The following is a 25,825-nucleotide window of genomic DNA, read 5'->3' as shown; positions in this document are numbered from 1 at the left end:
CTTCTTTCTTCTTTCTTCTTCTTCTTTCTTCTTCTTCTTTCTTTTTTCTTTTTTCTTCTTCTTTCTTTTTCTTCTTTCTTTTTTTTTTTTTTTTTTTCTTCTTTCTTCTTCTTTCTTCTTTCTTCTTCTTTCTTCTTCTTTCTTCTTCTTTCTTCTTCCTTCTTCTTTCTTCTTCCTTCTTCTTCTTTCTTCTTTCTTCTTTCTTCTTTCTTCTTCTTCTTTCTTCTTTCTTCTTCTTCTTTCTTCTTTCTTCTTTCTTCTTTCTTCTTTCTTCTTTCTTCTTCTTCTTTCTTCTTTCTTCTTCTTCTTTCTTCTTTCTTCTTCTTCTTTCTTCTTTCTTCTTTCTTCTTCTTCTTCTTCTTTCTTCTTTCTTCTTTCTTCTTTCTTCTTTCTTCTTTCTTCTTTCTTCTTTCTTCTTTCTTCTTTCTTTCTTCTTCTTCTTCTTTCTTCTTTCTTCTTTCTTCTTCTTCTTTCTTCTTTCTTCTTCTTCTTTCTTCTTTCTTCTTTCTTCTTCTTTCTTCTTTCTTCTTTCTTCTTTCTTCTTTCTTCTTTCTTCTTTCTTCTTTCTTCTTTCTTCTTTCTTCTTTCTTCTTTCTTTCTTCTTCTTCTTCTTGCTTCTTCTTCTTTCTTCTTCTTCTTTCTTCTTTCTTCTTTCTTCTTCTTTCTTCTTCTTCTTTCTTCTTCTTCTTTCTTCTTTCTTCTTTCTTCTTTCTTTCTTCTTCTTCTTTCTTCTTTCTTCTTTCTTCTTTCTTCTTCTTTCTTCTTTCTTCTTCTTCTTTCTTCTTTCTTCTTCTTCTTTCTTCTTTCTTCTTTCTTCTTCTTCTTTCTTCTTCTTCTTTCTTCTTTCTTCTTTCTTCTTCTTTCTTCTTCTTCTTTCTTCTTATTCTTTCTTCTTTCTTCTTCTTTCTTCTTTCTTCTTCTTTCTTCTTTCTTCTTCTTTCTTCTTTCTTCTTCTTCTTCTTCTTTCTTCTTTCTTCTTCTTTCTTCTTCTTTCTTCTTCCTTCTTCTTTCTTCTTCCTTCTTCTTCTTTCTTCTTTCTTATTCTTTCTTCTTTCTTCTTCTTCGTTCTTCTTTTTCTTTTTCTTTTTCCCATCATGAATATTTCCCTTTGTTTCCCTAAAGCACTGCAGAAAGTAGAAACTCATGTATCAAAAGCTAACAGTAATTCCCTTTTAGATTTGTTGTTATCAGAATAGGTTTCCCTCACCTCCTGTTCCAGGGACAACTCAAAATTGTTGGATTTCCCTGAGGTCATAGACAGCAATAAAAAACTGACAAGGTTCTAAACCTTTACTACTCTATCCAAAAAAAGTTTTGACTTTACATAAATTTTAAGTTTCTCCTACGCACAAATGATTCACCATCTGAACAATTTTGTCATTTTCATATTACGTGGGCAGTGAATGGTAGATATGTTATTAAAAGAAACGATCTCAAGGGGTACTGAGTATCTTGTCAGTAGAATAGGTTAGAGATGTTAAGCCAGTGTGTCATTTTACTCTGTTGAGTACTCTGTTTACTCTGCAGCAATATGACTGCGCCTTGTTGTCACCACATATGGAAGGCTTGTCAAACAGGCACTGAATAGCACATGTGCATGTTAGGTAGGCAAAACAAATTAAATCAAGAGCCTGATTATGACTAAAGGTACATTTAAGAACATTTAAAGTCCTTTGTGTCTGGAAAGCTTGCACTCTGCTGCTGGCAAAGTAAAATAACCTGCAACAAATCAATGAAAAGCTTAAAAAGACTACTAAAACAAGCAGACTGACTTACTTGGAGCTGGTTAAGAGAGACTCTGCACAGTAGCTATTTCAAGTTTGAAGTTTTTCATAGAAAGTTGTTATAATTATGAATCAAAGTTTTATGTTAGTTGAACAAGATCCAATCTTATCATAAAGTTTACTATGCAGTGCTTGTTTCATAGCTAAATGTCGCCCTCTGTTGGTTTAGCGAGATTGTTAGACATAATAAAACTTGTGTTTAATACACAAAACATAAAGAATACAGTTCGTGTCACTATATTGTCTACTAAAACACTAGTTTATTTATATTAGGTGTTTTTTTTTTTTATAGCAGATAAGCTGCTTTCTTGATGGATTTTACTGGGTTACACTGGTTATATGTAGAAACCCTTTTTTTTAGAAAACGGAAAAATCTTATTGCTGCCCTTTCCCAAAGTGATGATCAAGTAGCAATAAGGTATGAAAAATGTGCCCTAGCCTCCACTTTGTCACAATAAAGCACATGAACACTGAAAGTGTAACGCACATGCTGGCCATACTGAGAGGAGTCTGAATGTACTAAGCATTTAAGAGAGAAGTATAGCCTAAGCTTGTTTTGCTGTACTTTTCTTGTGGATCACAGGAGTGCAGTTTGTTTTGCACTCCTGTGACTCATTATCAGCAGAGAGGGCCAGATTCTCATACAGCGGCGTATCTTTGCGGCGGCGTAACGTATCCGATTTACGTTACGCCTCCGCAACTTAGACGGGCAAGTGCTGTATTCTTAAAGCACTTGCTCCGTAAGTTGCAGCGGCGTAGCATAAATCGGCCGGCGTAAGCCCGCCTAATTCATATTTGGAACAGGGGGGCGTGTGTTATGTAAAAGAACCATGACCCGACGTGATCATGCGCCGTCCGTGGAAATCTCCCAGTGTGCATTGCTCCTAATATGCCGCAAGGACGTATTGGTTTTGACGTGAACGTAAATTACATCCATCCCCATTCACGGACGAGTTACGCAAACGACGTAAAATTTCCAAATTTCGTCGCGGGAACGACGGCCATACTTAACATTGGTACGCCGCACTTACACCTCATATAGCAGGGGTAACTTTACGCTGGGAAAAGCATAACGTAAACGGCGTAACTGTACTGTGTCAGCCGGGCGTACGTTCGTGAATTCGCGTATCTAGCTGATTTACATATTTCGACGCGTAAATCAGCGTACACGCCCCTAGCGGCCAGCGTAAATATGCAGTTACAATCCGACGGCGTAAGAGACTTACGCCTGTCGGATCTAAGGGAAATCTATGCGTAACTGATTCTAAGAATGAGGCGCATAGATACGACGGCACAACTCAGAGATACGACGGCGTATCTGGAGATACACCGTTGTATCTCGTTTGTGAATCTGGGCAAGAGTGACTAGGAGACGGTCCAGGCTTAGCGTCATCACGACCATGGAGTTGGGATCCACCTAGATCCTTGGACTGACACCTGGGCTCAGCCTCTCAGCAAACTGCTGAGAGCCTGAGTCGGCCGCTCCCACCCCCTCCACAGCTCAGCGCTCCAGTGAGCGAGAAGGAGGCAGAGCAGTGAGCCGTGAATGACAGTCTGCAGCACTTTGCTGAGCGACAGGCGGTGTTATGTTCACTGGATTCTCAGTGTAGAGGTGCCGGGGGGACAGATGAGGCGGATCGATGCTGCATCCACCTAGGTAAGTATGAACAATACAAACAAAATATACTTCGTTTTTAAGAGGAAAGCCCTTTCATACAAAATCAGTAATTCCATTCAAAATGTTCACTGAGCTTAAAGCGTATTTCTACATTTACAGCAAAATTTGGACAATACCCACTTTATATTTCTTACTTGCCCCCATTCATATAGCACAATCTAAAAAAATAAAATAACCTTTAAAATTTGCAACCTACCTTTTTTTAGATGCTTTATTCTGGACCCTTTGATGAGGAAAAAATCCTAGGGAGTGCTCTTTGTTTATGAGAGAGCTGGGCAGCTGTGTTTGCCATATTTAACCCTGACTATACTGTACAGGCAGATCTTCATCATCAATTGTAAAATGATTTCAACACTGTCTGTCCTAACAAAGGGTTGAAAGTTTAGGACTAGGCTTCTTGCATTGTATGTTAAAGAGGACAAACCTGGGACATTGCATTCTTTCACCACAGATAAAAGGAAAGAAAATTTCGGGATTCCCCCATCAACACACTCAGTGTGGATGAGGGAATCCTTCCAGCAGCGCTATTGTGTTCTGCAGACAGGGAGCCTTCACTGCTGGCAGCACACAATAATCACTGCTAGGGGGGCTATAGCTACCGGCAGTGATCCCATCGAAAAAATACAACAGGGTGGTTGCACTGAAGTCAATTGATGGATTTAATTCCGTATAACCAAATGTGAAAAATTCCGCGCTATCTAAAGGAGCAGCCAACACTACCAATGGACAAATGGTGGAATAACAAAACACATAAAAAGTGTGGCGCATATAAACAAATAAGTTAAATAAACACCCAAATGAAATAATGGTGCATATAATAAAAACAATGGGTTATACAACACAAATAAATGTGAATAGATGAGAGAGGACTAACTCCTCGGGAAAGAGTCCAATGTGATAAAAGTAATGATAGACACTCCTATATTTGAATGGATGAGTGAAAGTCTTCAATGGTGAGACTACCACTCAAAAAAAGTTCAGTGTGATTGAAAATAATAGTGCTCCCAAGAATCTTGAATGAAGTGCGCTGAAAGAATTCCACCACTGACCAATGGAAAAAAGGCTTACCAGAAGTGGACCCTGATAAACATAAATTCAAAGGGTCAACTGAGCAGAATATCCACTGTGGAATTGAAGCTGTCACTGCAGTCCCAGAAGAACATACTCACGCCAGTCCAGAAGGGAACAAGGATGATGTGAATAGGTGAGTGCTTCCAAAGAATGCCCAATGAGGGGCCAGGGAATAGAGTCAGTGCAATAATATGGAGAGGAAAGAGAAAAGGCACATAGCGTAATCCAGTAACTAAAGTTGAATTTAATGTAGGTAGGAATACTTACATATCCAAAAGTAAAAAAGCGATCATCGGATAATACAAACGGCAGCAGTGGAGTCTCCCGACGCATTTCCCAATAGGTTGCATCGTCTGGGGGTGACGATGAAACCTACTGCAAAATGCATCAGGGGACTCCACTGCTGCCGTTTGTATTATCCGATGAGCACTTTTTTACTTTTGGATAAAAAGGATAAGAAATATTTTTGCTGTGGAAATGGGCTGTGGAAATGGGAACACAGAATATATAGTGGGGTTTTCTAAAATTTGACTGCAAAAGTGAAAACATGCTTCAAACCTAAGAGTGACATTAAAGTGATTGTAAAGTCTTATTTAAATAAAAAAATAACAAACATGCTATACTTACCTCCTCTATGCAGTTGGTTCAACACAGAGCAGCCCGTATCCTCCTCTTCTCTGGTCCCTCTTTGCTGCTCCTGGCCCCACCCTCCTATTGAGTGCCCTCACAGTCAGCAGCTTCCTATGTTGGCACCTGAGCCGTGTCACAGCATCGTGTCCAGACACTGAGTCCTGACACCCGGCCTTGCCCCCTCTCTCCCCTGATTGGCTGACTGACTTTAATTGACAGTCGCGGGAGCCAATGGCGCCCCTGCTTTGTCTCGCCCAGTCAAGAGGAGAGTCCTGGATGGCTAAGACACTCATGGACATTACTGGAGAGAGATGGGGCTCAGGATAGTAAGTAGGGGCTGCTGGGGAGGCTACTACACACAGAAGGTTTTTCATCTTAATGCATTAAGATAAAAAACCTTCTGCCTTTACAACTCCTTTAATGTAACTAAAGCAAAAGCTACCTGCTGGTTTTATGCATCAACAGTTAGCCTATGGAAATCAAAGGGTAGCTGTGACTCAGGTGCCCTGTTGTCTCTGCAGGTCCCTTACCCAAAGCAGTCCCCCCCCCCCCACGTGTAGCGCCAGCTTATTTCAGCTTATTTTTATCTGTGTTCTACCATCAGAGAGAATTGATTAAAAAATCCACCTTTTGGAATTTTGTGAAGTTAAATATTGATCTTTTGATGCTATTGTCATACATGGCATATGTTACAGATGCTTTAAATCTATAGCGACACATTTTCATAAAAAAAAAAAGTGTAGTAAGCAGCTTAACAGATAATCCTGTTCAGACAGTTTTATAATATTGACACTGTACGGTATAATGTTCTGAGGATTTATTTCTCTCCACTGCAGTCAACGCAACATAACTTGGTCATGGCAGCTCAATCATGAGGTCATCTCTGTGCTCTCTCCTCCGATCAGCAATCTGTGTCTATGTTAGGATGTTAGGCTAAATGGCTAATAGTGCTGCCTCCTCCTTCTGAATGCTAATGTGCAAGGGTATTCTGGAGGCTAGCACACCAACTGAGACACTATTTAAAATACATTGATGTATTTTTTTAATAAATACTATATTAATTATTTCTTTATATTTGCTCATATCTACATTTTAAGTTAAATAGTGTAAGAACTAGCATCAAATGTAGAACCTTAAGGAAACTGCCACTCGTTTCTTCTTTTAAGGGCTTTGTTTGCCCATTTTTATTAAGAGAAAGTTCAAACACAAAACATGAGTTTCCCTTGCAGGGGTTTTCATTAACATAAACAACATTTAGCCCTTTTGGCTCTCACATGCAGCACTGCTGCTCTGGCCTTACATCCCAGGCCCTTTTCTGTCTCCTACAGACTGTTCACCGACCAACTTGGTGCACACAGCTAGCAGCCTCTTGCCGCATTGGCTCCCACACGGAGACCTTCTGACCCCTAGGCCAGACCTCCTGTCTGCGGGTGTGGAGCCCAGAACCATTGTCAGGTTACTACTAAAAGCTCAGCACACACCTGACCAATAAGTATACTGGCTGTTCTGAATACCTGGACCCAGGATTGGAAATTGAATCCTACTTGGATCGCTTTGAAATCTCCAGGCTCCAGGTCCAAAAACAAACATTAGAAAACACTGAAGAAACTGAAAAGCCAGTTTCCTTTTCATGTCACAAGCTCCCTGTAGGCCCTCAACCCATCTGGTTGAGAATTTTGGGTCCTCCTCATTCTAGACCCTGGCAGGGCAACGCTCTGCCACATATCCTCCTCCACTGTTTTGACCCCGGAGGGGGCATAACACACAAGCCTAATCTCTTGAATTTGGCACCTCTGTTCCAGCTATCATTCACAAGAGCCAAACCCTGTCTAATCAGGTTAATTTCCCTGTATCCCCAAGACATTTTACAGGTGTGCGCTTCCAAAAGCATCCATTTTCTTTATAACCCCACTAATCACTTTAACACTAAGGAACTTATCATGGACTAGATAATTTTTTCCTAACCATTTTCTCTTTACCTCTAAAGGGATCACATTTTTAAACACCTTTTTAGCCATAAGTGTGGGAACTTTTATTTGGAAATTAAACACTTTTAATGACACCTTGATAAGCTTTGGGACATTTTCCTCCTGAACCTGTAGGGGGCCACCATCTACTGCACTGGTAACCTCTATTGTGTCTGTCCTACCATTACACATCTCACCACATTTTCCAGGGTTAGCAGCAACCATTTTAACTTGACCATCTGGTCTACCAATATTTTTGTTGTCACCCAAGGTGACAAAATCAGCATTTACCAGTGACTTGCAGTTTTCCTCAATGTCAGAAATATCAACACATATTTCAGAACTCATTTCACCTATTTATAAACTCATTTCACCAGTGTTCTGCAAGGCAGTCTTTGAAAGGGAATCGCACAACGTAGAGTGGTTGTCTCCCATGGCAAAGTCACGATCTACCAACTCCACTGGCACAAGATCCTCTTACAGCAACTGTCTGCACACCAAACCATCATTACATAATTTCACCTTTGGGTTAATGACCCCAACTACATCACATATACTGGCACTTCCGCCCAGACGCCTGACCTGTCCAACAGTACTCCAGAGTGCCTCTCATACACAACCTCTGAATGAAGCAATTCAGCACACTGTGAGACTTTCCACATTAACACCAAACATTGCATTAAATGCTTCCAACATTGGCGATCTGTGCACAGTACAGCCTATAATATCCAGCTCCATTTAAGCATACCCCATGGTACAAGTTCTCCAAACACAGGAGAGGATGGCAAGATATACACCGGCTGTATACTGCAATATTCTAATATTTCTCTCAGCATGTCGGTCATAAAAAGGCACTGTGATTCTACACATAAGACCTTCCTAGGGTCCTTCATGTTCCTGGGGATGTGGAGAGACTCATTTACTGATGCCTTAGAGGTGGTGTTTCTTACAAGAATGTATTGGAGGTATCCAATACAATACCTGGTACTCTCCTAGAGTGCAGCCAGGTGAGGGATTCACCACAAAACAAAACAAAAACAAAAACAAAACAAAAACATTCACGTAAGTAATCAGGATTGTCATTTGTTTTTTCCAGTTATGTTTAGTGCCCTACTAGAATAACCCCATCTTGTTTATTGTAGACTAAATTTGTGCACCCGCCCATGAGGAAGTGTTCACACGAAACATGTCAGTTTTTCAGGATGCATCCACATGCCTGCTAATAGGAACCAATTTAGACTCAATGGCCTGGATTCACGTAACACTTACGCCAACGTATCTACAGATACGCAACGTAAGTGTCAATGTGCGCCGTCGTATCTATGCGCCGTGCCCATAGAACTATATACGCCTGAAAATAGGCTTCATCCGACCGACGTAAGTTTCCTACGCCGTCGTATCGTAGGCGCATATTTACGCTGGCCGCAAGGGGCGCTTCCATTGATTTACGAATCGAATATGCAGATGAGGGAGATACGCCGATTCACAAACGTACTTACGCCCGGTGCCCTCATATACGCGGTTTACGTAAGTCGTACATCCAGCGTAAAGTTAAGCCTCATAAAGCTTGGGTAAGTCATGTTAAGGTATGTATATGTATGTATGTATATGTCTATGTAATATGTATCATATACTCATGAGGTCCACACCAGGTATGTGTACATATGAAATTGTTTTTACTATGTGCATTGTTGTTATGTATTGTCACATTTAATATGCAAATTAAAAATACTTTCAAACCATTTATCTTCACAAATCAATAGCCTCATTTAAAGTCCCACACTCCCTTTCTCTTATACTATAGAGGGATATGTTCTGTTCATATTTCATAGAGGTTTACATAAAGCTTTGCTGGTGGATAGCCTATTTTATATCTAGTATATTAATTGTACAACATAAACAGGTTGTGTACCCAGTTTGAACTAACTACAGGGAACTCCCAATATTTATGAGCATTTTGTGTATCAAAAATACTATTAAAAAGTGGCATCCAGGCGATTATAATGGAACACGGTGTGCTATTGTATTTCTCTAATTATACAAGGGTGTCATATAAAATAAATATGTAAGCTATGTTAATCTACAGTTCTGGACTTTAGGGGAGAATTGTTGCAGTGAACAGAGTTCATCATATTAATTGCAAAATCAATTGGCATTTAGTGGCCTGCAGAGCTGCTTAAATTGCAAATTAACAGAGGCATTTTAGCAGAAATCACAGGAGACAACTGACAGTGGGGATGAATGCATGAATGATATGCAAACAAGAAAGACAGGATCACCAATATGAATGTAAAGAATTAATGGATATTATTATTTTTATAATATAAGCTTTAACTTGTATACATTCAATTTGTTTAAAATACAGCAGAGTGTTTTCTTCAATTATTCTTTTTATGGAAAAAAAGTAGATGGAAATGTAGAAGCAAATAACTGGTTTTATGTGTGACATGCGCTTGGTGCTTATTTTTTGGTGTTTATTTACCGTACTATAAGCCTGAGGCTGTTCAAGTAGGTGCTTCTAAAGCTATTCATTCATTAGCAAGTAGTCACATTGAACTGGATTAGTTCTGTAATGTAATGTTCAAGATATTTCACCTCTAATCCAATAGCATTCATTAGAATGTCAGAAACATATCTCATTATTTATATTCACATGGGTAACTCAGTCACCTTAATCCATTCGGCATGGGATATGTCAAAGATAACGGTAATCACCCAAGAACTTGGGAGGTATGAAAGTTTGTGAAACCACCATGTTCTAATTAAATAATCATATAACCATGGTGCCATGAAGTCTGGGGCAAGTGTTAATTGTTTGAATTACATACCTGAAGTTGTAAAATGACAAATCACTAGAGTAGAGATAGTAAAATGTCATTAAATGTGAAAGGCCGATGATGTCGAAGGGCCCACAAATATTCAGTAATGGTTGTTCCAGTTCTGTGTAGATGGTCTCTTTCATGCCACTTGTGAACGTTGTCTATTTTGTCCAAAATATGCAGATTATTGTCCTCAAAAAATAACAATTTCTCTCAAGGTTCAGAAAAACTGTCTCCTGTCTTTACCCTCTTATGTTGAATCAACTGTTTGTCAAGAAATTGTTTTGTCTTCCCATCATACAGGTCTTTGCATTCTTTACTCCACTGCACTGCACTGCATTTATCAAGTTTCTTTGCTTGTGTCTTTGGATGTACAGGCTTGGGTTCCTGGGCTTGAAAAAAAGGGGGGCTGCAATATTTGTCACTTCAGTCACATGCAGGCTGACTATATTACTCCATGTTTTCTGCTTCCACTTAGAACAGAGTGGGTTTACAAACGTTACACCTCTCACTGACTTCTTGGGCAATCAAAATCTACCTTGATGCATCCCATGGTGACCTTGATGAATTACCCGTGTGGATATAAATGCTGGGAAATGTTTCTGACATTCATTGGAACTAAGAAAGTGTAGGATGAGTAGCTAAAACAGGATTTTTGTATCTACAGTTTTCTTGATGTCCATTGCGAGGCAAAGGAATCATATACTGTCTATATGGAAAGAGGCGTGGAACCATGGACCCAATGAGAAGCTGATCAACTAGGACCCACCTAAAAAGGTGGAACAATCACAAATTCTTATGAACATAAGAAAAAATAAAATAAAACCTGACAAGGTCAAAAAGGAATTGGGTCAAATCTCTAGTGTAAACGGGTTCAGAGAAGGAATCTAAAAAAATTGATCCTGATGAAAAATAGGAAGATCAGCCAGTCTAGGAGGAAAGCTTTTTGCCTCTACACACCAGACCCCAAAGGGTCAACTATATGTGTAAAGGGAATGTTGGGAAAGACAACTACCTTGCTAAAAGACTTTCCTGGGCAGAACCCTGAATTTGGCCTGAACAACCACCTATGAATGGTGGGTAGTGACTCCTGAATATACCAAGAGCCTAGGATCCAGTCTCACAAATTCAGCATGACTGAAGAGGTAGGATCAAGGAGAGCAACATAATCAGGGTAGGCAGAACAAATTGGTTAGATACTAATCATAACTGTTGGGGCATAAAGCAAAGCAGATGCAGATGAGGATGAAACTGGATGCTCTCACCACTAAGAGTGTAAGAGGCACCATTGGGGAGCGCCTTAAGAGGAAATCTGCTAAACAGGCAATCCTGCTAATCCTTGACCTCAAAAGTCACAGGACTAGAAATGATCCTGATTACCTAAGTTCAACAAAGCAGCAGCATTCACAGAGCAAAGGCACAGGAATCTTATTAGTACAGAGAAGATCATTCATGGAAGTACAACCGACACAGAGGAAAGCGCCCAAAGGACAGTCTAAGAAAAAGACCTAACCCCAAGTGCTTGTTCCTGTAGCCTAAGACTAGTGGGTTCCACCAGCAAGAAGCCAAGGGAGATATGAGGACCTTCTTCAATGTCCTACAGCTTCAAAACAGGTTAGGGACAATGGATAAAGAGTGCAGCGCTTGCAAAACATGTATCAATATTCCTGTTTCGATAAAGTGCAAATGTGAAGAGAAATGCAACTACATAATATTAAATATGCATATATCAATTAATGTGTAAACAAAACCATGTGCCATATAAAAGGATGCAACATTAAAGTGCAATAATAAAAAGTGACATATGTGATAAAAAGTCCATATAAGTGACTAAAAATCCTTGTGGAAATAAAGTGACTTGGTACAAATGCTTGACCTTGTGAGAACCGTCACCCCAGTGAGATGAAAGGCTTACCGGAACTCCAGTGACCCCCCTTATTCAGGGAGGTCACAAAGCGCTAATTGGATCAGAGCTCCCCAACCATGGATATCCAGATCTCCTGGGCGTCTCAAGTCACCTGGGTGTCTCCCACCAGGAGCCTATGTATCCTGGGCGGCATTTAAAGCAAGTGTCTCAAATATCCAAAGGAAGTGCAAATAATGCAAAGAAAATAAAACTCCAAATAGTGCGATATTGTCTCTTTAAGTAGATTTAATTAAATAAAACAGGTGCAATGCTACATGTGAATGCTGCATATAGGTAATCTGGCTCCACCAAGTCTCCAATTCGCATAAAACAGGGTAAAAACAAGGAGCTTCCTTACAAGTAGAAAAAATCCTCAACACAGACGTGTAGAAGCGATCGCATATGCGCAGCGCATGTGAGTGTGGTGTCCTTAGTGATTGAACCTCTCCTTTATGTCCAGAAGCTACCAATCTAGAGAAACTGGTCTTTATAAGATTGACCTTAAAGTAGTCATAATTGGCGTTACTCACATTACCAGCCAAACCACCTTCTCTGACGCAATAGGGACTCCACCCAGATAGCAAGCAATTAAGGTGCAAGTTGGAAAATTATTTTATAAGCTATTGTTAGACTTCCCAGGCTTCACAAGTTTAATGCACAATTGCAGCAAGTCCACATTGCATGACTCCAGATCAACTTTCTTTGCAAATATTCTGTAAGTCTGCTTCAAGTTCTGGTTCGGTTATGTTGTGCAATAGTCATCCCACCACCGGGGTCTCTTTGCCTGTAACTTGAACTGCGAGTGTACAATTTGCCAGTGAAAATGAGCAGCAAGCTAACAAGATGCAACACTGCCACAAATTTGTGGCAAGTTAGCTTTGCTATCTGCACAGTTGCCTCTTGATGGTGAAAACGCAACAGTACATAGGTGGTGCCCCGTGCAGTCTAAGCCAGGAGATCAGGGGGATAGAACGCACTGTAGAGAACACTTGGCCTGGCCTGAAAGTCATTTTGCAACCCACTGCAGCCTCCACCAACCGTAAGAGACAAGAAGAATATAGACATCTCTTCTGGGTACTGAACTATTTTACTCTGTCCTCCAGCCCTGTCTAGGGTCTCTGCATTAGCTGACTACATTTTCATGCTGGTGGGATATCTGGCTCCCCTGCCCCAACTGCATTGGGCTCCTTCCAACCTGGTGTAATATATATATATATATATATATATATATATATATATATATATATATATATATATATATACCCATTGACTCACTCATAACATCACTACAGGAGGGCTTTAGCTAAAAGGGACCTAGAACCTGCTTACACTATTCTTTGTTATCCCCCAATATTTGGGGACAGAGCCGAATACGGCAGACTAGCTAACTGCACCTGCTTAAAAGTGCAACCCAACAGTATATGATTCCTGTGACCCTCAATGGTCCAGTTAAATGTGGCTGACTGCTACTAGCTGTACCATGACCTGGATAAATTAGAAACTTCGCAGACCTATTCTTTCAGTGCAGATTCATAGATTATTCGTACCCCTGCTTACCACAACCCTGTTTACTTCTGAATAAACTTTGAGAAGATAATGCGGTACTGCATGGCTCATGCACTCTACCAAGAGTTTCTAAACTCCACAGCCAAATCATCTCCAACTTCTTACAACCCCATTTCTTCCGCATGACGGCAAAGTAAAATAAGGTATATATATGTTAGATATACACATATTAGGTACATATCCTATATGTGAAGATGAAAAGTAGACAGTAATTACACAATTGTCTTAACTTTTTCAGCATGTGTGACCTGTCTTTAAACATAGAAATCCAAAACAGGCCAAGAAGGAGCAGATATGGTCTGACAATCACTCACATGCAATCAGACGCAGTAGCTGGGTAGTTACTGGTCAAACGTTGTTGTACGGAAACTCTCTGTTCTGTTCTTAGACTTTCACTAAAGAGGAGAGTATATAATAACATGTCTATTACATTGAAAGCGTTTCTGTTCTGGTGGCGTGAAATATTAAATGTATATATTCTATCAATCATGTAAAATAATTATTTACCTAGGGCTACTTGAATATAACACTTAAATTTAATTGGTATCCCAGGTTACACATACAATAGAATTGGGGATTTGAACTACCCTTGATGGCACAAAATACATTTCTCATTGATTTAGTATGCAATTTACAAACAAAACTTTAAATGCATTTTCTTGTGTTTATATGAAGTTTGTTTACCCTTAGATCTTGGACACTACAAATTCATTTCCTGTACAGGTGTCAGGGGAATGTAGAAATTTAGATTGTAGCTGTAACATCAATGATGCAAATTACTCTTCACAATGAATCTAAACAGGAATGTTTATTGAGTGGGTTTCTTACTATGTAGCATTTCCTAATCAGTAATTACATAGTGATTTCTTTCACTCTTACAGATAAGCGAGTGGAAGAGCATATATGAGTCTTCTCACCCTAATGAGATGGAACTACCAGACCCATGGGAGGATCTTTTGACTGATTTTCAGAAGTTACTGATACTACGGTGTATAAGACCTGACAAGGTAAATTTATATGTATTCTCTGATTTACTTGATAGTACTGCATAAACTATGATTTTGTTTTTCAAAAACATGTCTAGGGAAACATTGATAATGCTTTGCATTTAAACAAAACAGGATGATATGAATACATTTTGATTTAAAGAGACCCTGTCTCTATGCCAGGGGTGCCCAACCTTTTAAAGACTGAGGGCCACTTAAAGCGACTTAGTAACTAGTCGCGGGCCACAATAAACGGAGTGGGCAGATGACAGGTCTGTGTCCAGTCTGCATATGCCAAGCAGACACAGCCCAATCTACTCTATGGGCACTCTGATCCAATCTGATGGAAGGGGGACAGATCCTCTGTTTACATCTGCCGATTCATAGAGATGAATGGAGGGTCCAATTGGATCAGACCGATCGCTTGAAAGGGGCCTAAGGCTGCTTTTATACTGATGGTCTGTGGTCTATTGCGGTGCAGTGTACCTGTGCTTTTCCCGCTGGTTAGCTGCACTTTGCCATAGACGTCTATTATATCTTGCAGGCGTGGTGGACTTTCTGAAAAGCCGCTTGCTTCCACTACCGCCAGCTTTATTTACAACACTGATGCTCTTAGATGGCAGGTCGTCAACCTGCAATCTGGGCTTGCCAACCAGCCATCCCAGAGTAGGAGGTCGCGGGCCACATCAGAGGGCTCCGTGGGCCGCATGTGGCCCCCGGGCCACTGGTTGGGCACCCCTGATCTAGGCCATTCATTTTAACAAAAATATTTCCATACTGTAAGATTAAATGTTATTTTACCTGTAATTTGTAAAGTTGGTGACTTACTGTGTGGAAAATTTGTTATTGAATTAGGGTTTTTTTATTCACTTTTTAGAGGCAGTTGATAGGTGGCTCAGAGGTTATATGCCACCTCCTGGCTGTTTGTTTTAACCACTGAAAGCCCCAATATTGTGCTACATCCAACTCCATTACATGTGGTACTTGAATGTGTCAAATTTGGTCACATTAGATCCCATCTGCCAAACATGGTAATGTGCACTAACATGGCATTTGGCTATGTTAACTTGTGGCTTGGTTGGCATTAAGCAGTAAAACCACTTTTTATCTCCACTCAGTAACCCATGTAAACGAGACAATAATGAAAAAAGGTAAAAAAATATATGCTCTCACTGAAAATGAAAGATTATTCCATTAAAAAAAAAAATAACAAAAATGGGCATGGTTCTACAAATGGTATATGTGAAATCTATTGTACAATTTAAAGCAGAGCTCCACCCAAAAGGGGAAGCTTCCTCCCCCCTCCGCTGTCACATATGGCACCTTTTGGGGGAGGGGGGGGTACCTTTTTAACAGGTACCCGTCCCCACTTCTGGGTGACCTTGCCGTGGCGAGGTCCCCGTAAGTTCGGTCCCCCTCCTCCTTTCCCCACTGCTGCATCATTGACAAAGTGCTGCGTGCTTGCGCAGTAGGGAGCCGCCTGTCAAGCCGCAAGGCTTTACTGACGGTTTCCCTTACAAGGAATGGTGACAGCAGCACACAAGAGCCGATTGAAAAATCAGCTAGCGTGCCAACATCGCTGGATCCCTGGACAGGTAAGTGTCCTAATATTAACAGTCAGCAGCTACAGCATTTGTAGGGGGGCTGGAGCTCTGCTTTAACTTGAAAATACTGTATATACAGGAAGATTTATCATAATAGGGATGGGAACGCAGCCAAGAAGGTATTGATACAGGAAGATTTATCATAATAAGAACAGAAAGACAGCCAGCCAAGAAGTTATGGTTCACTAGTAAAATTATTTAGGTATTTTAAGACTTATACTTAGCTACTACAGTCTATTTAAAGTGCTGCAACCCAACAGCTCTTACAGGGAGTATAGCAAAACATACAAATTTCACTGCAAACACATTTGGCATACATTTTATATTGAACTTATTGCTGAGTACTGCAACACCTTCTGGGACTGCTGGTGAGTTAAAGGTTTTTGTAGATGGCAAAATAACGGTGTAATAAAACTAGTTAGGTGGCATTACACTGCACTGAATTCTGAATCACACATAGCAAAGATGAGAAATCCTTTGCATGTATGTATCTAAATAGGGAAGCCATGATGCCCAGTAGTATTGCCTGTAACCCTTTTTTTCGGAGACCCTAAATAACTGCTGCCCTTTGCTGCAGTGTTTATAAGCAAGTCCCATACAAATACCTTGGCCCTCCTTCTGCTATTCTTACACGCTAGGTTATTAACCACTCAGTGGCCACTCCACGTAAATTTCCTGCAGCAAGATCATGTACCTAGTACTGCTGGTGACCCACTTCTGCTGTGATTTGACACAATGTCTGCTGGGATCCGCCCATCATTTGGGAAAGAGGCAAAAATAATTATGTGATGCAACCAACCTGTGCTCGTATCCCCATCTGAAATAAAGGTTTCAAGAAGAACAATGCTTAAAACACCACAATAGGCTGCCAAACAATCCTCAATGTAGGATGATGTTAAGGAACTTTTAATGAGCAGTAGTCAAAAGTGTGCTGTGGCCAACTGCAGGATTGGCAGTGGTAGCAATGTTTGAAAATACTCAAATGAGCATGTGAATATGCTGGCTACAATAGTGATTACATCCTTTTTCAGTTCAGGTGCAGCATAAAGTGAATTTCACAAACCAAACACAAAGGAAGACTTTCAAGTCCACAGAAAAATGAAGGTGTAACTTGATCAAAGGTCCCTGGCTGGTCTCTGTGGATCACTATCCCGAGACAAATATGTCTGCCTCTGAGATATGTTGGCATGGTGTGAATCTAGTTGTGTAGCATTGGCCCAATTCACTACTGATAACAAACCACCATATCAGGCCACTTACATACCACTTGTTGGACTCCCACACTGCAGTGAGGTGCCCCCTCATTGCATCCCCTAGCACACCGCATTGCTATAGTAACTCTCAACACGTCTCTATGCCCTATCTATGTCATGGGGCGGCAAACGAGAGTGTGGAGAGCAGAGTATTCTGTTGTGCTGCATAGAAGATGCTGAGTCTGTGAAAAGGAATCTGGGACCCAGTTCAAGACAGAGGCATGACAGCTTGCTAAAAAGTGGGATTATCCGAGATAACCAAGGAAAATTGATAAGTATGCTTTTGTTGCAATATTTCAGTCGGGAGCTCTCCACAGCAATACTTCTTTCCACCACAAGATGCCCTCAGTCTAATAGTCTAAAGCAGGGGTGCCCAACCTTTTGAAGAGCGAGGGCCACTTAAGCAACTTGGTAACCAGTCGAGGGCCACGATGAGCAGAGTGGGCAGATGACAGGTCATGGCTACTCTATAGGCCCTCAAGATTAAAGGGGATGAATTCCCTTCTGTTTGTCGCTCTATATCGGTGAATTGAGGGTCCCATTTGGTCGGGCTGATCGTGTGAAAAGGGCCTAAGATTGCTGTAGAGGACGCATCGGCTTATGGGGCTCTGCCCCACAGCTGCTTTCTTCCTCCAACACCAGCTTCATTCACAACACTGATGCTGCGGTATGGCGGGCCGGCAACCTGCGATCTGGGCTTGCCATCCGCCATTCCAGAGCAGGAGGTTGCAAGCCACATAGGAGGGCTCTGTGGGCCACATGTGGCCCCCGGGCCACTGGTTGGCCACCCCTGGTCTAAAGCAACCCACATCCTCTAAACTAGGGGTTAATGAATTAGTTTTACTTGGAGATTTTTAAAAAACATTTTTTGTAATCTGCATGACATGATTCAGAAAAACAGAGAAATAACTACAGTAAAAGAAAGTAAACAAATTCCAAATAAACTTGAGCCATTAATAGAGGTCAAACAAAAATACATTCAGATTGTTCCTTTCTCCTCAGAGTCCCACTTAAATCACAGACCCAATCAGAATCCCTGATTACATGAGAGTCAACCCTTACATCATGAGCCCCATAATTCCCCTTAAATAAGAGTGCCCCTTATATCAGAGTTCTCTTTATGTCTGAGTACACTGAGTAATGGGGACCCTTACCTAAGGGTCCCCATTAGAGTCCATACTTACATCAAGGTCCCTATCATAATCCTCCTTACATCAGAGTCTTTATTAGAGTACACTCTTACATCAGAGTCCACATTAAACTCCCATTAAACTCCCACCTTACATCAGATTTAGAGTCCCCCTTACATCGTCAAGGGCCAAAAATATTTTTGTAGTAAGCAGAGTGTGGCCTATGGGCCATAGTTTGAAGACCCCTGCTCTAACCCCAGACTGTTCTTAACCTGCCCCAGCCTGTGACTGAACAATGAAGGCAAAAGCAGTACAGTGATGAACACATGTTACATTGTCATCCAGCTTATTTTTTTCATGTCAACATGCTCCTTGTCAGCACATGAACTGATTGGCTCCTTGTGATTTGTATTCCTCTCCTATTCAAGTTTTGCTGTACAGGGACTGAAAAATAGCTTGCTTTAAAAACAAATACAATGACATAATAATCCTATGCATTTAGGTGAAAAAACTTCTGGCAATGACTGGCCCCCCGGGCCCCCCTCCCATTTTACTTACCTGAGCCCCGTTATTCCCTTGGTGGAGACGCGCTCTCCCTCTTTTCACGGGGTCCTGGCACTCGGCTGGATAGATTGATAGCAGCGCAGTCATTGGCTCCTGCTGCTATCAATCAAATCTAATGACGCAGGCGCCGGGGGGCGGGGCCAAGCCTGTCATTTGTGTCTATGGACAGCGAATGCTGGGCGCGGGAGCGCACCCACACAGTAACCCCCCGGGAGAGTGCTTCTCCTAGGGGGTTATCTAACGTGAGGAGGAGCATGAGAGCTGCCGAGGAATGCCAGAAGAGGATGATCGGGGGCCACTCTGTGCAAAACGAGCTGCACAGTGGTAGTAAGTATGACATGTTTGTTATTTAAAAAAAACAGGAATGTTTACAATCACTGTAAATAGGAGCACAGTATAAACAGATTTCTTTAGTGTATCTGTTCCAAATCCAAAAATTGTTGCTATTGATTACACCAGCTAGATCAGTTATCTACTCATCTTATTGAATTCCATTATATTTTATGAATAATATGTAGCTTAAACACTCAGAATTTTTAGAAAATAGGTCTCATACCAAAGGTATGAAAATTAAACCTTAAAGCATATTACAGGGAGAAATAAATAAAAAGCTGCTTGCACTGTTATAGGTCCTCTATTTAAAACTATTTTCCTTGGCAGTGGACACAGCTTCTACAATAAATAGAAAAGTCCAACAGCTGATCTTTTCTTTTAAGGAGCAGCAAAGGACATAATGAAAATTTCATGTGCAAGCAACGGCAAATTTAAGTGAAATGTATTTTCGACAAGAGAAAGCAGCAGGTCCTCCTCAAATCATGCCAGTTCTTTTTAATGGTGAAGACTGACACTCAGGAAACCTCATAGCTTTTATTGTACTTTCCAAAAAATATTACAGCAGGGAAGAAACAGCAGATGTTGATTCCCAATATTTTATAGCAGCTCGGTGGTACCTCTCTCCGATGCAGCCAAACTTTCTGGGGGGGTACTTTTGAAGAGTAAATAATTAGGTCAGATCTATTAAATAGGAACAGAACTTCAACTAATTTGAAGAGACCTCAGACTGTGTGTCTTTGCTGTGTCCAATATGTGACTAATATCAATAAATTAACTCCATAGGACATTTGCTAAGCCGCAGAAATGAAGAAGCACTGTGATGCCTTTCCTTCAGGGAGGATTACAAGCTATTTCACCTTTCTATTTGCTCTGTTTCTATGCAAGCTTAACTGGGATTGTTTTGCAGAAATAAAGTGATAAAGAGTGCAGGGCTGAAAGTACATACAAATATTCAAGATCTATTAACCTTAAGCTGCCCATGGGCATTTGATGACAGTTCCCTAATCTTGCTGTCTCTAAACAGATCAAGTCACAATCTCTTGTCTATAGATCCTGCAATAAAATTATAAAATTAATCCCCAGGATCAAATAATTTTTGAATTAAGGTTTCAGGGATCACAAACTGGGGGTTACTGAGGGAGCACGGAGATGAGGGAGGCCAGATGATGAACAAGGTACAGCTGTCTGTCACTCTTCCTCGGATATCAAACGGTAGACTGGCCAGTTATTGTGAGGACTCCAAAGTTCCACATTTTTGACACAAGTAACAGCCAAAAAACAACATAACACAAAAGCACACAAATTCCTCAATTGCCCTCACTACTCATAAACGACAGGTTTGTGATGAACTTTTCTTCTGACATTTTTAGTTTCATAAAGATTTTATTAGGTTTGAACAGACATCAACCAATCCATAGAGTGTATTGATCAATATAGGATTCACAGCTTCAAAGGAGACAGGGATAACAAATAACTAAAGTCCAACACTGACTCATAGATGCGTTGGCTTAGAGGAAGTATGTCTTCGTGAGTCCTTGTTTGCTGTAATCATAACCTGCTGGGGAAAAGCCATGTAATTAAAGCAGTAATCAATAAGCAACAGCAACTCAAAATGCTATCATGGGCCTCTAGAGGAACAATATTAGATGCTTCATCAATAAAAAGCCCCAGTCAATGTTGAATCAGTTGTGTGGAAACACTTAGCATATCTGCAAGACTCAATCCCATATAGAACATATATACAACACCAATAAGAACATTTTGTTTGCAAACCTATGGTGCCTCCACTCAGGGTCAGAACGACGCAACCAAAAATGTCAATCCGACTGCGGTTTTATAAGTATAAAAAACAAGAGGTGCCTCTCTTCCTGGTTTTAGAAGTATACACATACAGTTTGAAGATTCCATCACTGCAGCAAACTTTCCAACCAGCTGGTCTATTGGCCGCCTCTATAAGGTATCACTATAGTGCTGAGCAAGCTTACTGTTGACCATCTATGCAAAGGAGAAATGAATTGTTTTTTTTTAACATATTAACCTTTGGCAACATTAAATCGATAAATAGTTCTGCTTATTGATTTTTGCCTGTTCATTTTGTCCACACAAGACTTGGCCCAAATAGCGCTTTTTTGTATGGTTGCTTCTGATTGTATACACATAGAGTTTGTACCCCTGATGGGGTAGTAAAGAGGGGGGAAAAAGAAAGAAAGGAAGTATCTAAGGAAGGGAATAAGAGAAAAAAGCTACAAGAGTAGGATAGCGAGTGGGGTGCTCTGGAATAGAATGGGTTGCAAACCTCTACCTACCACCAGTAAAGAGCCAAACCTGAAAAAGGAGTGGGGAAGGCACTCGCCTATGTGATAACAGTCCTCAAACAGCTCACGTAGATGATGATATCACATTAAAACCTGTTAGGGGAGCGTTGAGTGACATCATCTCAAACTAGTCCATAGGGGGCAGCATGTGTGGGCTTGTTTATACCATGCTGTTTTCCTCTTGTTTCGGGCATGACACAGTAAAATGTAAGTTAAATCGCTTATTTCTAGGGATGGGCCAAATGACCCCCTAGTTTGGTTCGCACCAGAACTTTCAAACATTGCAAAAGTTCTAATCCGAATAATGAACCCCATTGAAGTCTGTGGGAGCAGAATGTGAAAAATCAAAAGTGCCCATTTTGAAGGTTTATATACAAGTAATTGGGCAAACAATGATCATGGGGGTTCGGGTACTCTCCTGGAGGACATGTATCAATGAAAATAGTTTGTAAAAAACGTAATTGTTAAATAAGAAGTGATTTATTGATGCTTAAAGTGAAAAACCTGTAAGGTGAACTTACACAGAACTCCCAACTCACCCCTAGTCCTGCTGACCTGTTGTGTGGCAAACTCCCGTTCTCAGCCCAGTATAGCTGTGTCAGGGGTCTGGGGCTTAGAAATCCCCTCGGAATTCATTCATCTTCTTCACCGCTGACAGGATGGGCTACGCAGGTTCTAAATGGTCAGCACGGTCCATGTGATGGCGCCGACCAATTCGAATGCTCCGAAGTGTCCCTCCTGATCGGGTACATTTTGGAGATTCAGCTGCAGTGATTTATAAGTCTGGACCCCTGACACGGCTATACTGGGGCTCAAAACTGCATGCGTTAAACTTGCAGTACTGCACTGAACTGAAGTCTGAGGGGTCCAGACTTAGAAATCACTGCAGCTGAATCTCCAAAACTTACCCGGTGTTTAACAGCAGTAGTTCATCACCGATGATGGGTCTTTCTCTTATTTGGGTATAGCTGTAATGTGTGCCTCAAGAATTGGCTTGGAAGACTGTGGCCCTCTGACACTGAGTTAAAAGCCTACAGAAAATATGGGGTCAGGATGTCAAGAAAACCCTTATAATATTGCATTGTCAGACTGTCAGGACCCCGGGCTTTTACCAAGTTTCATCTATTTGATCGCTTGGCCAAGTTCATCTGTTGTAAAGGGGCGTTCCAAAGAATCAGCATCCTCAGGTTTTATGGGAGGAATCCCATGTTCTGAGAGTGCAACATAAGGCAACTACGTGAGGTCGACAGTGGTGCAGATGGGGAAGCCAAGGAGATGTTATACAAAGACTTGTAATATTCTTGAAATTGCTGGACGATGTCTTCTGTTTTATGTAACACATTATCAATGGAAAATCAGACAGTCAATTCTTCTGACACTTTTAATCTAAACACTCTGCACTCAAGCAGACTAGCATACAGACTTTGCAGACCAGACACAATGCTCTCACTAGCAGAGATGTGTTAGCTAAGCCAAACAATACCACTTATAGAGTTAGTATGAACACATACCGTATTTATCGGCGTATAACACGCACAGGCGTATAACACGCACCCTAACTTTAAGAGGGAAGTTTCAGGAAAAAAACTTTCCACAGCCCTTGCGTATAACACGCAGGCACAGTTTACCCTCTATTTTCAGGGGGAAAAAAGTGAGCGTTATACGCCAATAAATACAGTACTTGCAATCTCTTACCACCAGCTGCCACTAGATTGCAACTACTCAAAATCGAGCTGACTGGATACATGCGCGCAAATGCATGTCCCACATATACTCTGGTGCACTGTCAAGTGATTAATGTGGGCTTCTGAGATTTCCAGGCTATCCTGTGAGGAAAGTTCCTCACACAGCAATCTTTCCCATTGCCCCCACACACACACATTAGACACGCAGATCCCCCTTGTCTTTACTAATGTTCACATGATAACCTTTATGCAGTCAGATTGGCCATCTTGTTCTCTGTCTGTCAACCAATGCAATTGCATAGAACCCGAGGATGAAGTCATACTAGGCAATCTGACACCAATTTACAGTCTCTCCAGATTTGTGCATTATTTAGAGCAAAATAAAAAACAGTGTTTTTTATTTTTATTTTTAATCTCCCTATGTGTTCAGTGCAAAGCTATAAAATGACAAAAACAATAGTGACAGAGTGAGGCATACATGCAAGCAAACAGTTTTAAAACAAATGGGGTAAACATACAGAAATTCACTATGTGCCATTTGCAGAGTTGGATAGAAAATGTGGAACTCCCCCCACATTGAAGGGACCCCCTAGGTATGGAAAAATTTGGTTTCAGATCTTCACTGCTATACGATAGAGATCAAAACCGAGTTCTCACCTATTTAGACTATCCAATTGGATGGAGGGGTATGGCCACTGCCTATTACTGAACTAAAGCTAGCCACAGATGGGTAGAATTTCAAAAGGAAATGCTCAGGAAAAGTCTTGGAAAATATGTATCAACAGATTAGATTTGCTTTTAACACTTGATTTTGAAATGAATGAACTAATGAAAACCATATTTCTTGAAAAGTGTGAAAATGGTTTCTGCTGGTGTCCTGCTGTGTGTACAGTCCAAGCATTGACTCCAATCATTGAACAAATATACAAAGAACAAATATATATATTCCCTTTAAAATGTATGTCTAGCCTAAACTTTTTTTTTTTTTTTTTTTTAGCGCTGAAAAGAGTGTGTAGGCAGGTAGCCTACTGTATATGTAGTTAGTACCTGGCTGCTCAGTAAAGGGGAAAAGGGTTAATTGTTTTGCTGGCCTTCCCTGGTGTGTTCACTGGCTTTCACTTGGGTCCAGCCTGCCTCCCATGTTCTATAAAATGGAAGAGGTCTGGATACTAGGGGGGCTCCGGGGAGCTCCTGAAGAAATTAATGGGGAAAACACACAGCTAGAAGACATGATCATACCTTTGGTCTACTCTGGAATGGTAATTCACTGGAAGACCACAGAAACATGGATTTCCTTGTTCAAGCATTGACAAGCATGGACTTTTTTCAAAGAGACTTCACCTGTGCAGGTAACCTGGGGCAGCAAAAGTTAGGTTTAGTTAGGAAAAGGATGTTATTGCATGCTATACATGTTGTGCCAAGTTTACAGTAAAAGTTGATTCAATTGTTCTGAGCCTGGTCTGAATTTAATCATAGGGTTGCATGTGAGGTCTTGCCATGTTTTTAAAGAACTTGGGTCCAAAACTACAAAATGGGGTATGAGTAACATCACTACATCAAAGGTTCAATCAACAAGACAAGAAGAAAAGGGTGGTTGCCATGAGTGATCACGAGGAGAAATAAGCAACCAGTCAACGGCATGGTAGCTGGTTAGGTAACAGGTTCTCTGGTAGCAAGGGGGTTGGTACTTTTACTCCCTCACTAACTGTCCGTCTCTGCTGGTCACTGGGAGAGGACTGGCGTTACAGTGATCTATGGCATGGTCACTAGGCATGGGAAAAGAAGAGTTAAGTCAGAACACTTTTGTGCTCATCAGGACCCCAGTCTGTTACTGGGAATGGGGTAACAGGTCCATGCTATGTGCTCAGCAGGATTATATTCTGTTACTGGGAGTGAGGAAACAGGTCCGTGCTATGTGCTCGTCAGGACCATATTCTGTTACTTGGAGGTATGCTGATTGGTGGAGTGAGCAGAGCCTGTCTCTCTGAATGCAATATATACATCAATCCAAGTATGTAGAAATTGGAAAGAAGAAGCTTATGGAGAAACTCTGTATTTTGGGTACTGCATACATGTGGCTCATCTCTGATTTGGGAGGCTTTGTTAATGTTTGACTCTTCACATGACTTCAGCTCCTGTCTGGTCCCAGGCATTCATGAGCACTCCTTCAGGAGAAGTGTTACCCCGCATGCAAGGGTTAGTGACCCCATTCAACGCCTGGCATAGCCCATAGAACCCACCCGGGGTAAGCCTCTCATGACCCTTGACCCATGATCCTTGGTTGGTATTCAACGAGGAAGGAAAAAATCACATGACAACCACCCTATCAACCTACCCTATACAAGTGGATATGGGTAACAGCCCCTGTAAGGTTTTTACTGCTATTAGGCGAGATTTAGCCTTGCTTCCTGTCCTGCTGACAACATTCTACCGTAAGTTAAAACTCAAATCTAGCCAACATTTTTTTTAGTTGAATTTATATTTGGGAAGAACCATTACTTCTCTGAATTTTTTTTGCTGTCCATGACATAGAT

The 25,825-nt window shown here is 41.0% G+C and overlaps 1 protein-coding gene across 1 annotated transcript in view; it reads left to right on the top strand.

Moving 5' to 3' along the window:
- The window catches only part of LOC120930418 (dynein heavy chain 3, axonemal-like), a 530,045-nt gene that overhangs the window by 373,149 nt on the left and 131,071 nt on the right, over nt 1-25,825 (top strand). Inside the window, exon 21 of the mRNA XM_040341605.1 lies at nt 14,303-14,428. Coding sequence (XP_040197539.1) covers nt 14,303-14,428 — 126 coding nt within the window. The remainder of the gene's footprint in view (nt 1-14,302; nt 14,429-25,825) is intronic.

The sequence above is a fragment of the Rana temporaria genome, chromosome 3, assembly GCF_905171775.1.
Source record: "Rana temporaria chromosome 3, aRanTem1.1, whole genome shotgun sequence".
In the NCBI taxonomy this organism is placed as follows: Eukaryota; Metazoa; Chordata; class Amphibia; order Anura; family Ranidae; genus Rana; species Rana temporaria.
This window is presented reverse-complemented; position numbering and strand designations above follow the sequence as displayed.